Source organism: Mobula birostris, chromosome 7, assembly GCF_030028105.1.
Source record: "Mobula birostris isolate sMobBir1 chromosome 7, sMobBir1.hap1, whole genome shotgun sequence".
Taxonomy (NCBI): Eukaryota; Metazoa; Chordata; class Chondrichthyes; order Myliobatiformes; family Myliobatidae; genus Mobula; species Mobula birostris.
Genome location: NC_092376.1, coordinates 50,861,804 through 50,875,617, shown reverse-complemented (window position 1 = coordinate 50,875,617; position 13,814 = coordinate 50,861,804). Strand labels below are relative to the sequence as shown.

Sequence of the window (13,814 nt, the reverse complement as noted above, 5' to 3'; positions counted from 1 at the left end):
CACCTCCTCACTCTCCTTGACCAGATGAAGGTCATCGAGCTGCATCTCCAGTTCCCTAACCCGGTCCCTAAGGAGCTTCAGCTCGACGTACCTGGTGCAGATGTGGCCATCTGGGAGGCTGGGAATCTCCAGGACTTCCCACATCTGGCACCGAGCACAGAACACCGGCCTCACACACATTCTTCCTGTCTGTATCCTACACATGCAACCTACCTCAACTTGACCAGTTATTGCCAAAGCTCCATTGAGCCAAAGCCTTTCTACTCCGTCGCCCGCTCTATCAGATGTCTCCTTTTAAACTCTTCTCGCTGTTCTCACCGGCTGACGTCCATGTGCGTGCGCAGTCTTGCCCCAATCAAACCACTGAAGAAATAGTCCCTAACAAACAATTTGTTAAGTATTTCCATTGTTACCTGCTACCTTACAGCATTTTGGTTCTGGAACCACAATTATTTGTTTTGAGAACCAAATAAGCCCTATCTTTACTTATCTATCCTCTCCCTGAATAGACCAAAAGACCATAAGTCATAGGAGAAGAATTGGGCCATTCGGCCCATCGAGTCTGCTCTGCCATTCCATCATGGTTGATTTATTATCTCTCTCAACCCCATTCTCTTGCCTTCTCCCCATTACATTTGCTCATACTCCCAGTCTGTCTAAGTCCTTCTGCTGACTCCCTGTTTCCTCAACACTACTTGTCCCTTCACCTATTTTCATATCCACAAACTTAGCCACAAGGCCATCAATTCCATCATCTAGATCATTGACATATAACGTGAAAAGAAGCCATCCCCCAACACAATCCACGGTGGCACACAACTAGTCACCGGCAGCCAACCAGAAGAGGCCACTTTTTGCCTCCTGCCTGCCAGTCAGCCAGTCTATCCATGTTAATATCTTCCTGTAAAACCATGGGCTCCTATCTTGTTCAGGAGCCTCATGTGTGGAAATTTATCAAAGGCCTTCTGAATGTCCAAGTCAACAACATCCATTAACTCTCCTATGTCTATCCTGTGTGTTACTTCCTCAAAGAATTTCAACTGATTTGTCAGGAATAAATTCTCCCTAAGGAAACCATGCTGATTTCAGCCTATTTTATCATGTGCCTCCAACTACCTCAAAACCTCATCCTTAATAATGGACTCCAACATCTTCCCAACCACCGAAGTCAGACTAATTGGCCTATAATTTCTTTTCTCCTGCCTCCCTCCCTTCTTAAAGCGTGAAGTAACATTTGAAATTTTCCAGTCCTCTGGAACAATTCCAGAATATAGTGACTCTTGAAAGATCATTACTAATGCCTCCATAATCTCTTCAGCCACCTCTTTCAGAACCCTGGGGTATAGTCCATCTGCTCCAGGTAGATTATTTACCTTCAGACCTTTCAGCTTCTTAAGCACCCTCTCTTGAGTAATAGAAATTGCACTCACTTCTGCCCCCTGACACTCTCGAATTTCTGACATATTGCTAGGGTCACTCACAGTGAAGGCTGATGGAATATATTATTAAACTTCGTCCACCATTTCTTTGTCCCTCAAAACTACCTCTCTAGCATCATTTTCCAGTGGTCTGCTATCCACTCTCTAACTTCTCACTAATTTTTTGCTATATTATATGCCCCCTCTTTTCCTTTAATGCCGTCTTTGGCTTCCCTTGTCACCCACAGTTGTGTCACCCTCCCTTTAGAATACTTCTTCATCATTGGGATGTATATATCCTGTGCCTTCCAAATTGCTCCCAGAAACTCCAGCCATTGATGTTCTGTCATTATTCCTGCTAGTGTGCCCTTCCATTCAACTTTGGTCAGCTCTTCTCTCATGCCTCTGTAACTGCCTTTGCTCCATTGCAATACTAATGCATCTGACTTTAGCTTCTCCCTCTCAAACTGCAGGGTAAATTCTATCATATTATAAACACTGTTTCCTAAGGGTTCCTTTACCTTAAGCTCCCTAATCAAATTTGGCTCATTACACAATACCCATTCTAGTATTACCTCTCCCCTAGTGGGCTCAACCACAAGCTGCTCTAAAAAGCCAACTCAGGGATTCTACAAATTCTCTCTCTTAAGATCCAAAATCAGCACCGACCTGATTTTCTCAATCTACCTGCATATTGAAATTCCCCATAACTATCGTAACATTGCCCTTTTTACATGCCTTTTCTATCACCCATTGTAATTTTTTATTCCACATCCTGGCTACTGTTCGGAGGCCTGTATATAACTCCCATAAGTATCGTTTTACCCTTGCATTTTCTTAACTCCATCCACAAGGATTCTACATCTTCCAATTCTAGGTCACCTCTTCTGAAGGATTTGATTTCATTTTTTACCAATCGAGTTACCCCAGCCTCTCTACCTACCTGCCTGTCCTTTTGATACAATGTGTATCCTTGGATCTTAATCTCTCAGCTATGATCTTTCAACCTCAAGTCAGTGATGCTGACAGCATCATACCTGCTGATCTCTAAGTGCTCTAAAAGATCATCTACTTTACTCTGTGTACTGTATGCTTTCAAATATAAAGCCTTCAATCCTGTACTCAACACCCTTTTCAATTTTGCCCCATGGTACACTTCAACTCGTCCCACTGAGTGTCATTTTGCTTTATCTTCTGCCTGTCCTTCTCACATTCTCACTGGATCTCCTTATATACCAATTGCCTCATCCTCAGCCCTATCACTCCAGGTCCCAAACCTCTGCCAAATTAGTTTAAACCCTCCCCAACAGCTCTAGCAAACCTGCCTGTAAGAACATTGGTCCTCCTCGGATTCAAGTGTAACCTGTCCTTTTTGTACAGGTGACACCTTCTCCAGAAGAGATCCCAATGATCCAGAGATTACTGCCCTGGAGGTCCTGCTTTTCAGCTTTCTACCTAACTCTTCAGGACCTCCTCCCTTATGTTGTTGGTACCAATATGTACCATGACCTCCGGCTGCTCACCCTCCCCTTTAGAATGCTGTGGACTCCATCTGAGACATCCCTGACACTGGCACCTGGGAGCCAACATACCAGACAGGCATCTCATTCACATCCACAGCATCTCCCCTCTGCTCCTCTAATTATGCAATCCCCTATCACTACTACACTCCTCATCTCCCGTCTTTTCTTCTGAGCCACAGAGCCAGGCAGTGTAAGAGAATCATTCACTGCAGCTTCCCCCATCAGCTCACGCCCCAAACAGTATCCAAAACAGTATTCTTATTATTGAAGAGAACTCTGCACTGGCTGCCTATTCCTTTTCCGTCTCCTGACAGTCACCCACCTACCAGCCTCTTCAACTTAGGGGTGACAACCTCCCTGTAGCTCCTAACTATCATCTCTTCATTCTCCTGTGTGAGTGGGAGATCATCAAGCTGCAGCTCCAGGTCCTTAACACCTGAATACCCACTCCAGAGCCTTACACTAGCAGATAAAACATTGTGATATGTGACTGTTTCTTCCAAAGCATTAGAATTTAGATTCATAAGTTTAAGCCAGACTAGTTAATTATGTTGTAAATAGTGCAATTAATTGTGAACAAGGTATCTAAGGACTGTAAAATATTAGGTAAAATAAACAAAGAGGGAAGAACAATTTAAATTAAAGGCAGATAGGTATAAATAACATAATTCAGGGGAACATGGCTAGCATAAATATATCAAAATAGTTCTCAATCTCAAAGTCAAAATAAATTTGTATATGCCACCACATACTACTTTGAGATTTATTTTCCTGTAGGAAACTTAAATGTAGTGCATTCGTCATTCACTAAGTCTAATCACTGCCAGACAGTGATTAACAAAGTACATAGATTACAGTATTTGATTTCACAGACAAAAATAATAAGAGCAAATAAACTTGGTCTGAAGAGTGCCTTTAATTCAAGCATACTTTCAATTGTTATATTGAGGTGATAAGCACCAAAATGAGCATGCGGACACTCAAATCTCTCTCACACACACGGAGGAGTGTGTGTGTGTGTGTGTGTCTCTCTCTATATATATTTCAGAAACAACTTTCATGTCCTTTTATTTTAATGTATTTTCCCCAGAGAAAGTAGTTTCTCTGTATCTATTCTATCACATCCTCGTAAAATTCCAATGCCCTCAATCAGATCATTTGATCTTCTGTATGGAATGGAAGACCAGTTAAACTAAGTTCATATAAAGACAGTTTAAGAGTAGAAAGATACATTTATGGAAAAAAAAAATCAGATCATCTTGTGGGATTTTGCATGTTCCATTATTGAAAGAGCAATAAAACCATAAATAGCATTGAACAACGACTGACCAGATCATATTAAACATTAGAATGTGCATCCATAAAGGGATAAAAAGGGATTTCAGTAAACATCGCCGTGAAGGAACTGAGAAAGCTGAGATGTAATTTAGTAAAGTGCTTAAAATCCTAAAGAATTTTCATAAATTGAATAGGGAAATAGTGTTTCCTTGGCTTACTGTCAGTAATATAAAGGCATTAACTTGAATGTACAATGTACAGAGATATTAAGATAATATTCTATATATCGAGGCTATTGTAAATACTAAAAATCTTCTGCAAAATGTAGTTACATCAGATATTATTCCATATTTTTATAACAGAATAGATAAAAATTTAAGTTGAGGAAGATACAGTGGACAAAGGGAGAACAGGGTATCTGTGTGCATTATCAGTCAAAGCAAAGTGCCAGTAACTTTTGAGTTAAAAGCTCCAATGCAAAGACATGAGCACAGGTTTACGATGCAGTACTAATTAAGTGCAGCATTCTCAGGGTTGATGTCTTTACTGAAGTCCATATGTCTATCCTGTCCAATTTGTCGAAAGATTCCATGGCACTATTACAAAGAAAATCACGGCAGATCTCTCTGGTGTCCTAGGCAATATTTATCTTGGAACAGCATTATTAAAATAGATTATTTCATTACTTAGTGATGCTTGTCAAACACTATTATGCAGAAACTGACTGCTATGCTTCTTATTTTACAAAAGTCACCACACTTCAAATGTTCGGCTTTGGTTGATTAATATTTGAGATAAGAACCTGCGAAAGGTATGATAAAATGCAAGATCTTTCTTTGTTGAACCCACAATGATGCTACTGAATGATAGAGCAGGCTTCAGAGATCAATTGGCCTATTTCTGCATCTGCGTCTTATGTTCCCTAAATTTCTATGTACTGCAATTGGCATTTACTTCAGATCAATAGTTTTTGTGGAGAGCTACAATAAAACACAGACATTTCCCTGGGTACTTGGATCCAATAGCAATGTAACACATCTTCGTTTGTTTGATAAACATAAATTTCTTAAATGAGTTAATGTTCCTATGGGTTCCATCTTTATTAAAGTAAGTTTTCTTTTTTGATTGATGTTGTCCATCTGAATTACTGCTAAAGCAACATACTCATATGGTGGAGGAACTCAGCAAGTCAGACATCATCACCTCTGTGGAGGGGAGTAAACAGTCTATGCTTTGGGCCGAGACACTTCATCAGAATGGGAAAAGGAAGGGGGCAGTGACAGGTGAGACCAGGTGAAGGGGAAGGTGACACACACAAAATGCAGGAACAACTTAGCAGGCTAGTCAGCAGCTGTGGAAGAAGGTGGATGGGTGGAGGAGGGGAATGAAGTAAGAAGCTGGGAGGTGATCGGTGGAGGAGGTAAAGGGTTGAAGAAGAAGGAATCTCATTGGAGAGCACAGTGAACCACAAAAGAAAAGACAGGAGAAGAGGCATTAAAGGGAGAGGATGGGGCAGGGGTGAGAGGGGCACCAGAATGGGGAATGAAAAAAGAGAGAAGAAGGAGAAATTACCAGAAGTTTGAGAAATCAATTTTCATGGCATCAGGTTGGAGGCTACTCAGATGAAATATGACGTGTTGCTCCACCAACCTGAGTGTGTCCTCATTGTAGAGGTAGAGGAGGCTAAGGATTGACATATCAGAATGTGAATGGGAAGTCAAATTGAAATTTGCTTCTTTCTGTTTTTGTTTCTCTCTGTAATCCATTGCCAGGTCACTCAGGGGGCTGTCAGGTTTTCAATGTATTTACCAGCTCTCCCTAACATTGAACATACACTAAACTGAATTATATACAAGTAAACTTTTCAATGACATGAAAAATCAACAAAGCAGAAACTCCATATGGAATTAGGAGCCACATCAATGGTGCCCATTGAGAAAGTGTTTCAAAGCAACATTAATCAGAACCATATTTGATTATGTAGTGTATGAGAGTCTTGGATCAAATTAACTGCTGCTGGCATGATCAAAATGACACCCAAGTAATTTCTGACTTACAAAGTTATTTTGCAGCTAAAACAACACTTTAAGTGACATTGAGAATAACAAAATGATTCTACCAAGGACATTTGCTGAGCATTGTAGTATTCCTGAGACATCTTCCAGCTCCTCACTGACAGACTGATCTGCACTTGGGCATCTGTTTGATGGTTGCAGGTCTCTCTCCAATTCTCTGCAATTGAAGCAACACAACAGGTTTTAGCTTTTAGTGTAACATACATGCACACAGAGAGGAGAAAAGAAACTTAACTATCGCTACCTTGAGCTTCCTTCAGGCATGGAATTGAGGTTAAAGCTTAAAGGTTGATAAGGTTTGCCACATTTGAACGTAATTTACATGATAAGACAACTAATCCTGACTGTAGCCCCACATGCCAATACTGCAAAGGAGGTAACTGCTTCAGAGGTGAATGTGGTGTTCAGTGACTGGAATTCTGAGACACCTGTGCAAAATCCATAAGGCTTAAGAAAGCATCTGAGCAATTGACTGGAAATCTACATGATCAGGTACAGGCTTTTTTAAAGGGATGCACTTGCGTTGCAAGCTAAGCGATTCTTCAGTGTAATACATGCTTAGAGCTCCACTAACTTACTGAAATTTATAGCGGTGTGTAGACATATTCAGTCCACATTTTGCCACAGCAATGCATACAGAACCTAAAAGGCAGCTGTCTGATATCACTGCACCAAGGTAGTATTCAGCCAGGTCTTCCAATGACCAGAGAGCTCCTTGACCTCTCCAGTTTCATGTTATCAGGATTATGTAGTGTGTGTGAACCACATGCAATCTCTCAGCAGATTTCATTTCCCAGGTGATTTGAAAACCGAATACAGTCGACCATTGGCATATGATTTCATACTGACAGTTCTCCATAATTTCAATCTAGCTGGAGAAGAATGGCACAGAGGGAATGAGAGAAGAAGGAGACAGAGAGGGAGGAGGGAAAGGAGAAGGAGAGAGAGGTGGGAGTGAAAGGAGAAGGGGGGAGAGAAGGAGAGGGAGAGAGGGAGAGAAGATGGGAGGGAGAGATGGAGAGAGGGAGGGGTAGGGGTAGGGGTAGAGGGAGATGGAGAGGGAGAGGGAGAGGGAGAGGGAGAGGGAGAGGGAGAGGGAGAATAAAGGAGACTGGATGTCCCAAGCCTGAGGAAGTCGCAGAGAAATATACAAGATATTGGGTGTGAACAATCAATGTAATTTTAAAACTGTGATCTCTTGAAGTATTTTTCCAAATAACTAACTCTTCTTTGAGTTGCAACATTGTTTTGTAGAAAGTTCCAGAAACAGTCCGTGAAGAGCACACAAATAAGCTATACACACTCTGAGTTCCTTACATTTCAAGTTTGTAAGTTAGCATATTCTATCAGGCACTTCATTGGAGTTTAGGTGCCCACTGAGCAGGCACACATTGCAGGAAATGCTAGGGAGAGGCAGAGATAACACGAGGGAGAATTGACACTGGGTTGTAGGTTTGTAATTATGAGGACGAGGAAAGATGATGCTCAGGAACAGGCGGGGACTAAAATTCAGGAGGACTGGGAAGATTGGAGATATGGAGGTCTGGGAAGATAACAGCACTTTCTGTGTACCTGCTGTATGTCAGTGACATTCAGCAGAGCAGGTGCAGCAATGCTTCAGAACTATCTGGATTGCCAGTAGCAAGAGCAATCCGCTGTTGCAAAGACTGGGAAATGCCACTAGCCACCTGTGGTAAACCATATATATATATGTTGTGACTGGGTTACCTGTGTGGACATGCCCCTCTGCTGACTGCTCCTGTGGCTCCTCCCACAGACCCCTGAATAAAGGCGATTGTGCCACTGCTCCTCCCTCAGTCCGGGGCAGATACTCAGCATGGTGAAGGTCACATTTTACTGCTAATAAAAGCCTTTCAGTATTTACTCTACTTCCAGTCTTTTGGAGTTATTAATAGTGCATCACCACCTCAGCTCTATATCCATTCAAACAACTTCCAATTAGAAGAGATGCAAGTTCCAGTAATTACAGCAGTAATTGTTGGTCATCCAGCAAAAGACCTGGCTCATTGGCCCAAGGTAGATTCTAGGTAAGATTCTTGATTGTATATTTTCTCACCATACAACTTACAATATAAGAGAATATACTGTGATACACATTTTCAGTGTGTATGTTCTGCTGTATATGATTATATGGTTTAGCTTTCTCTCTGACCCAAACTCCCTTAGAGCTTGATTTCCACAGTTAAAAGTTCAAAGAAAATTTATTATCAAAGTACATACTTGTCACCATAAGCTACCTTGAGATTCATTTCTTGCAGGTATTTAGAGGAAAATAAAGAAATACAATAGAACTTATGAAAAGCTATAAATAACAAAGTCTGACAAACAACCAATGTGCAACTGAAGACAAATTGTGCAAACAACAAACAAGTAAATAAATAAATCTGAGTTGTAGACTCCTTGAAAGCAAATCTGTAGGTTATAGAATCAGTTCAGCGTTGAGATGAGTGAAGTTATCCATGCTGCTTAAGGAGTCTTGACTAAAATATACTCCTTTTAAGGTATTATTTTATGATTTTGAAAATTTAAGTTCTGAACTGTTTCTTCCCAGTTTTTGTTTACTTTTTTCCACCTAGCCTGATTCTTCCACTTGAGAAGACGGGCATCAGGCCTCCACACGATCGCAGTGTACACATCCACAGCAGGATGTGCCAGACATCAAACGGCTGTGACCCTATCTTTAATGTTCAGAATTAAACTCTGGTTATTCTCTCTGTCATACTTTTGGCACTAATTGCCAGAACCCACATATTTTATGGAGTAACAGTTTATTTTTAACATTTAAATAGACTTATATTTAAACAGTTTTTCCATCCATTTAATTTTTTTTCAGTTTACTGGGAGTCAGTTTTTCCCATCTGTTTGGCATGTTTTAACTCATGCATAAAGAATGTGATTAGACTGCAAACTAAAATATTTCACACAATAATATTACCTTCACAGTGAGTGAATGAAATGCACATACAAAGACTCTTCCAATCCATGGCTATTACAAATAATTCAGGTTAATAGGCCAAGAATTTATAGTGCTTACACATGGTCAAAGATGGGCAGAAACTTTGTGATATTGCGGAGGTTTGATATATTTAAATTATAGTTTACTTCATATTTAGCAGCTGAGCAGATCTCCCAGAACTTCAGTACTTTTTCAATCAGCAAACCATAATTTTGGCATCATGCCTGAGTCAGTACAAATTTCCAATTACATGCTAAAAGATAGGGTCACAGCCGTATATAGCTAACACTAAGAAGCAAAGGGAAAGGAACTTCAACCTGGTGATAATAAACTTTAAAAAAAGTCTGGTCAGGATTACTGCCACACTCCTGGTAAGGTTGTGGCAACAGAGACTAATCATAAATTCGGCTGAAGCCCCAGGCAGGATCAAGAACTAAAAATGTCACACGGTTTGAAGCCACTAGAAATCCGAATCACTCAGAGGAAGTTCCACACCCATAAAACCCTCTGATAACAGGTGCCAACAAAAAAGTGACACTTGAACACGTTTTGAAAATACTTTAAACTGCCATTTTGGTTGTTCCATTATACTGAGAACACTACTGTTCTTAAAACAACTGCCTTTCTATTTCATTTTCCAATATCATAGGAACATCAATAAATGATTTAACCCATTAAGTGTGATCACATTTTACTGATATTAGGACAGATCTACAAATGAACTCCATATGCCTGACTCCATATTCCTCAATAGTTTTAGTCAACAGAAGTCTGGAAAGTTCTCATTAAAAAATAACAGCTGATAGAGAATTAACTGCTGTCTGTGAGGCTTCCAAACTTCAACATCACTTTGCGTGTGGAAACATTCCCTTACGGCACTTTTAGAAGTTCTGGCTCTAATACCTGCACCACATATTTCTCATCCAGGACTCACCAACCACTGGAAATGCTTTCTTTCATCTATTTCGCTGATTTCTCATTGGTTAGTTGGTCACAGGGGTGTGATTGGGTGGCACGGGTTTGGTGAGCTGGAAGATACCATTACCATGCTGTATCTCTAAATGAAAAATAAATAAAATTTCAATCTAATCCTCATTTTACCTCCTATATTACAAGGAATGTATTATGTGTTTCTCTCATCTTTCTTCATAATTTTACCCTTGGAGCTCTGATAAATCTGTGCTACTCTCCTTCAAATCACAAACTATACATCAAGTAGCTGTGTTGCAGAGCTACACACAGTAATACTTAACAGAGGAGGATGGAAGAAGAGTGAGAGAAAAGGCCAGGAGAATCTTGCCTCTTTTGTCTGCTTCTACCTTTCTAAATAAATTGATCCATAGTCTAATATTTCTGAAGGCAATGATTGGCAAATGTCTCCAACTTCAACAGTCAGAATTCCAGTCGTTTATCCATGGCCTGACCAATTTTCTATGAAATCATTGCTACTGCCGTCCTGCATTTCTTAGCCTTTGGATAAGTCCATTCAGAGGTTGATCATTTATGTCATGTGCCATGTTTTGCAACATACTGCTGGCTACAGGATAACACAGAAGATTTCCACTTAAGGAAAAGATAATTCACATCCTTCTCTTGAACATAGAACATAGAATATAGGATTATTCAGGGCTTCAGGGCTTCAAACAGTTGTTGATTAAGAGTTTGCATTAGTGCAATACAATACTGCAGCCTGCTTTCACTCATAGTATGGATGTCCATCTGTTTAACCAAAAGGGAAGAACATATAACATAGAATAGTACAGCACAGTACAGGACCTTCGGCCCACATTGTTGTGCCGACCCTCAAACCCTGCCTCCCATATAACCCCCCTCCCCCACCCACCTTAAATTCCTCCATATACCTGTCTGGTAGTCTCTTAAATTTCACTAGTGTAGCTGCCTCCACCACTGACTCAGGCAGTACATTCCACGTCCCAACCACTCTCTGAGTGAAAAACCTTCCTCTAATATCCCCCTTGAACTTCCCACCCCTTACCTTAAAGCCATGTCCTCTTGTATTGAGCAGTGGTGCCCTGGGGAAGAGGCACTGGCTATCCACTCTACCTATTCCTCTTAATATCTTGTACACTTCTATCATGTCTCCTCTCATCCTCCAAGTGTGGCCTAGCCAGAGATTTATAGAGCTGCATCATTACTTTGCGACTCTTAAACTCTATCCCTCGACTTACGAAAGCTAACACCCCATAAGTTTTCTTAACTACCCTATCTACCTGTGAGGCAACTTCCAGGGATCTATGGACATGTACCCCCAGATCTTTCTGCTCCTCCACACTTCCAAGTGTCCTGCCATTTACTTTGTACTCTGCCTTGGAGTTTGTCCTTCCAAAGTGTACCACCTCACACTTCTCCGGGTTGAACTCCATCTGCCACTTCTCAGCCCACTTCTGCATCCTATCAATGTCTCTCTGCAATCTTTGACAATCCTCTACACTATCTACAACACCACCAATCTTTGTGTCGTCTGCAAACTTGCCAACCCACCCTTCTACCCCCACACCCAGGTCATTAATAAAAATCATGAAAAGTAGAGGTCCCAGAACCGATCCTTGTGAGACACCACTAGTCACAACCCTCCAATCCAAATGTACTCCCTCCACCACCACCCTCTGCCTTCTGCAGGTAAGCCAATTCTGAATCCACCTGGCCAAACTTCCCTGGATCCCATGCCTTCTAACTTTCTGAATAAGCCTACCATGTGGAATCTTGTCAAATGCCTTACTAATATCCATGTAAATCCCATCCACTGCACTACCCTCATCTATATGCCTGGTCACCTCCTCAAAGAACTCTATCAGGCTTGTTAGACACGATCTGCCCTTCACAAAGCCATGCTGACTGTCTCTGATCAGACCATGATTCTCTAAATGCCCATAGATCCTATCTCTAAGAACCTTTTCCAACAGCGTTCCCACCACAGACGTAAGGCTCACTGGTCTATAATTACCCGAACTATCCCTACTGCCTTTTTTGAACAAGGGGACAACATTCGCCTCCCTCCAATCCTCCGGTACCATTCCTGTGGACAACGAGGACATAAAGATCCTAGCCAGAGGCTCAGCAATCTCGTCCCTCGCCTCGTGGAGCAGCCTGGGGAATATTCTGTCAGGACTCAGGGACTTATCCATCCTAATGTATTTTAACAACTCCAACACCTCCTCTCCCTTAATATCAACATGCTCCAGAACATCAACCTCACTCATACTGTCCTCATCGTCATCAAGTTCCCTCTCATTGGTGAATACCGAAGAGAAGTATTCATTGAGGACCTCGCTCACTTCCACAGCCTCCAGGCACATCTTCCCACCTTTATCTCTAAACTGTCCTATCTTCACTCCTGTCATTCTTTTGTTTTTCACGTAACTGAAGAATGCCTTGGGGTTTTCCTTTACCCTACTCGCCAAGGCCTTCTCATGCCCCCTTCTTGCTCTTCTCAGCCTCTTCTTAAGCTCCTTTCTTGCTTCCCTGTATTCCTCAATAGACCCATCTGATCCTTGCTTCCTAAACCTCATGTATGCTGCCTTCTTCCATCTGACTAGATTTTCCACCTCCCTTGTCACCCATGGTTCCTTCACCCTACCATTCTTTATCTTCCTCACCGGGACAAATTTATCCCTATCATCCTGCAAGAGATCCCTAAACATCGACCTGTAGTAGATAACATACGGCAGTATAGAAAAAAATTGCTGATTGTATGCTCGGAGATTCAGGAGTGATGGACACTTAAAGTGGTCAGGGTATTACAAAAATTTAGAGCGCTGCCAGTTGGAAAGGCTATCATTAACTACGTTATTCCCAAAAAGCTTGAGTGATCCTTTCAGCACTGGGCAGTTGTAGTATCCTTGTGGGTGTACAAAAGGCTGCTGCTTCTGCTTGGCTAGTCCGTTGGGACTGAGGCTGACTTGTTCACGTCCGGTTTTGTGTGTGTTTTGGTGGCTACTGCAGCCAATCTGGAAACCATAGGCTCTTCCACAGACAGGGTGGGAGCACAGGTAGCTTGTTAGGTGGTACATCCCTTCTGTTATTTATACAGGGCTTTTGTGTGTTGTCGCTACATGACCCTGAGGTTCCCCAAAACTGCATTTCTCCACTTTGAGTGATCATACAGCAAAGGTTCCCAGGACTATATTGGAACATAGGATTTCTTCAAGAAAGCTTGAGAACATTTTTTTTTCTTTTTCCATCTGATAATTTCCTTCCACAACAGAGTGGAATAGAACGTCCATTTCTGGAGACTGGTGTCAGTCGTGTGAATCGTGTGGTTTTTCCGGCGCTAAGACTGATAATAGTGACCTCAATACTGGGGATGTTGGCCTGGTTTATTCTTCAGGTAAACTTGGATGATTTTACAAAGTCAGCAACGATGAGATGTTTCCAGTGCCTTCGGATAGATGTGTGCTGTAATCCAGGTCTCAGAAGTATATCAAAGGGCAGGGCCTACTCTACCATGGACCCAGGTCCAAGGTCTTGATCTTCAAATATTTCCTTACCTGATCAACCAATGGTGATGCTAGAGCATTGAAGG

At 41.5% G+C, this 13,814-nt stretch overlaps 1 protein-coding gene across 1 annotated transcript in view; it reads right to left on the bottom strand.

The window, feature by feature from the left end:
• gucy1a2 (guanylate cyclase 1, soluble, alpha 2) overlaps positions 1–13,814 on the bottom strand; it is a 159,147-nt gene that overhangs the window by 100,669 nt on the left and 44,664 nt on the right. The window contains exons 3-4 of the mRNA XM_072264324.1: positions 11,675–11,697; positions 6,339–6,449 (exon numbers count right to left, since the gene is read on the bottom strand). Coding sequence (XP_072120425.1) covers positions 6,339–6,449; positions 11,675–11,697 — 134 coding nt within the window. The remainder of the gene's footprint in view (positions 1–6,338; positions 6,450–11,674; positions 11,698–13,814) is intronic.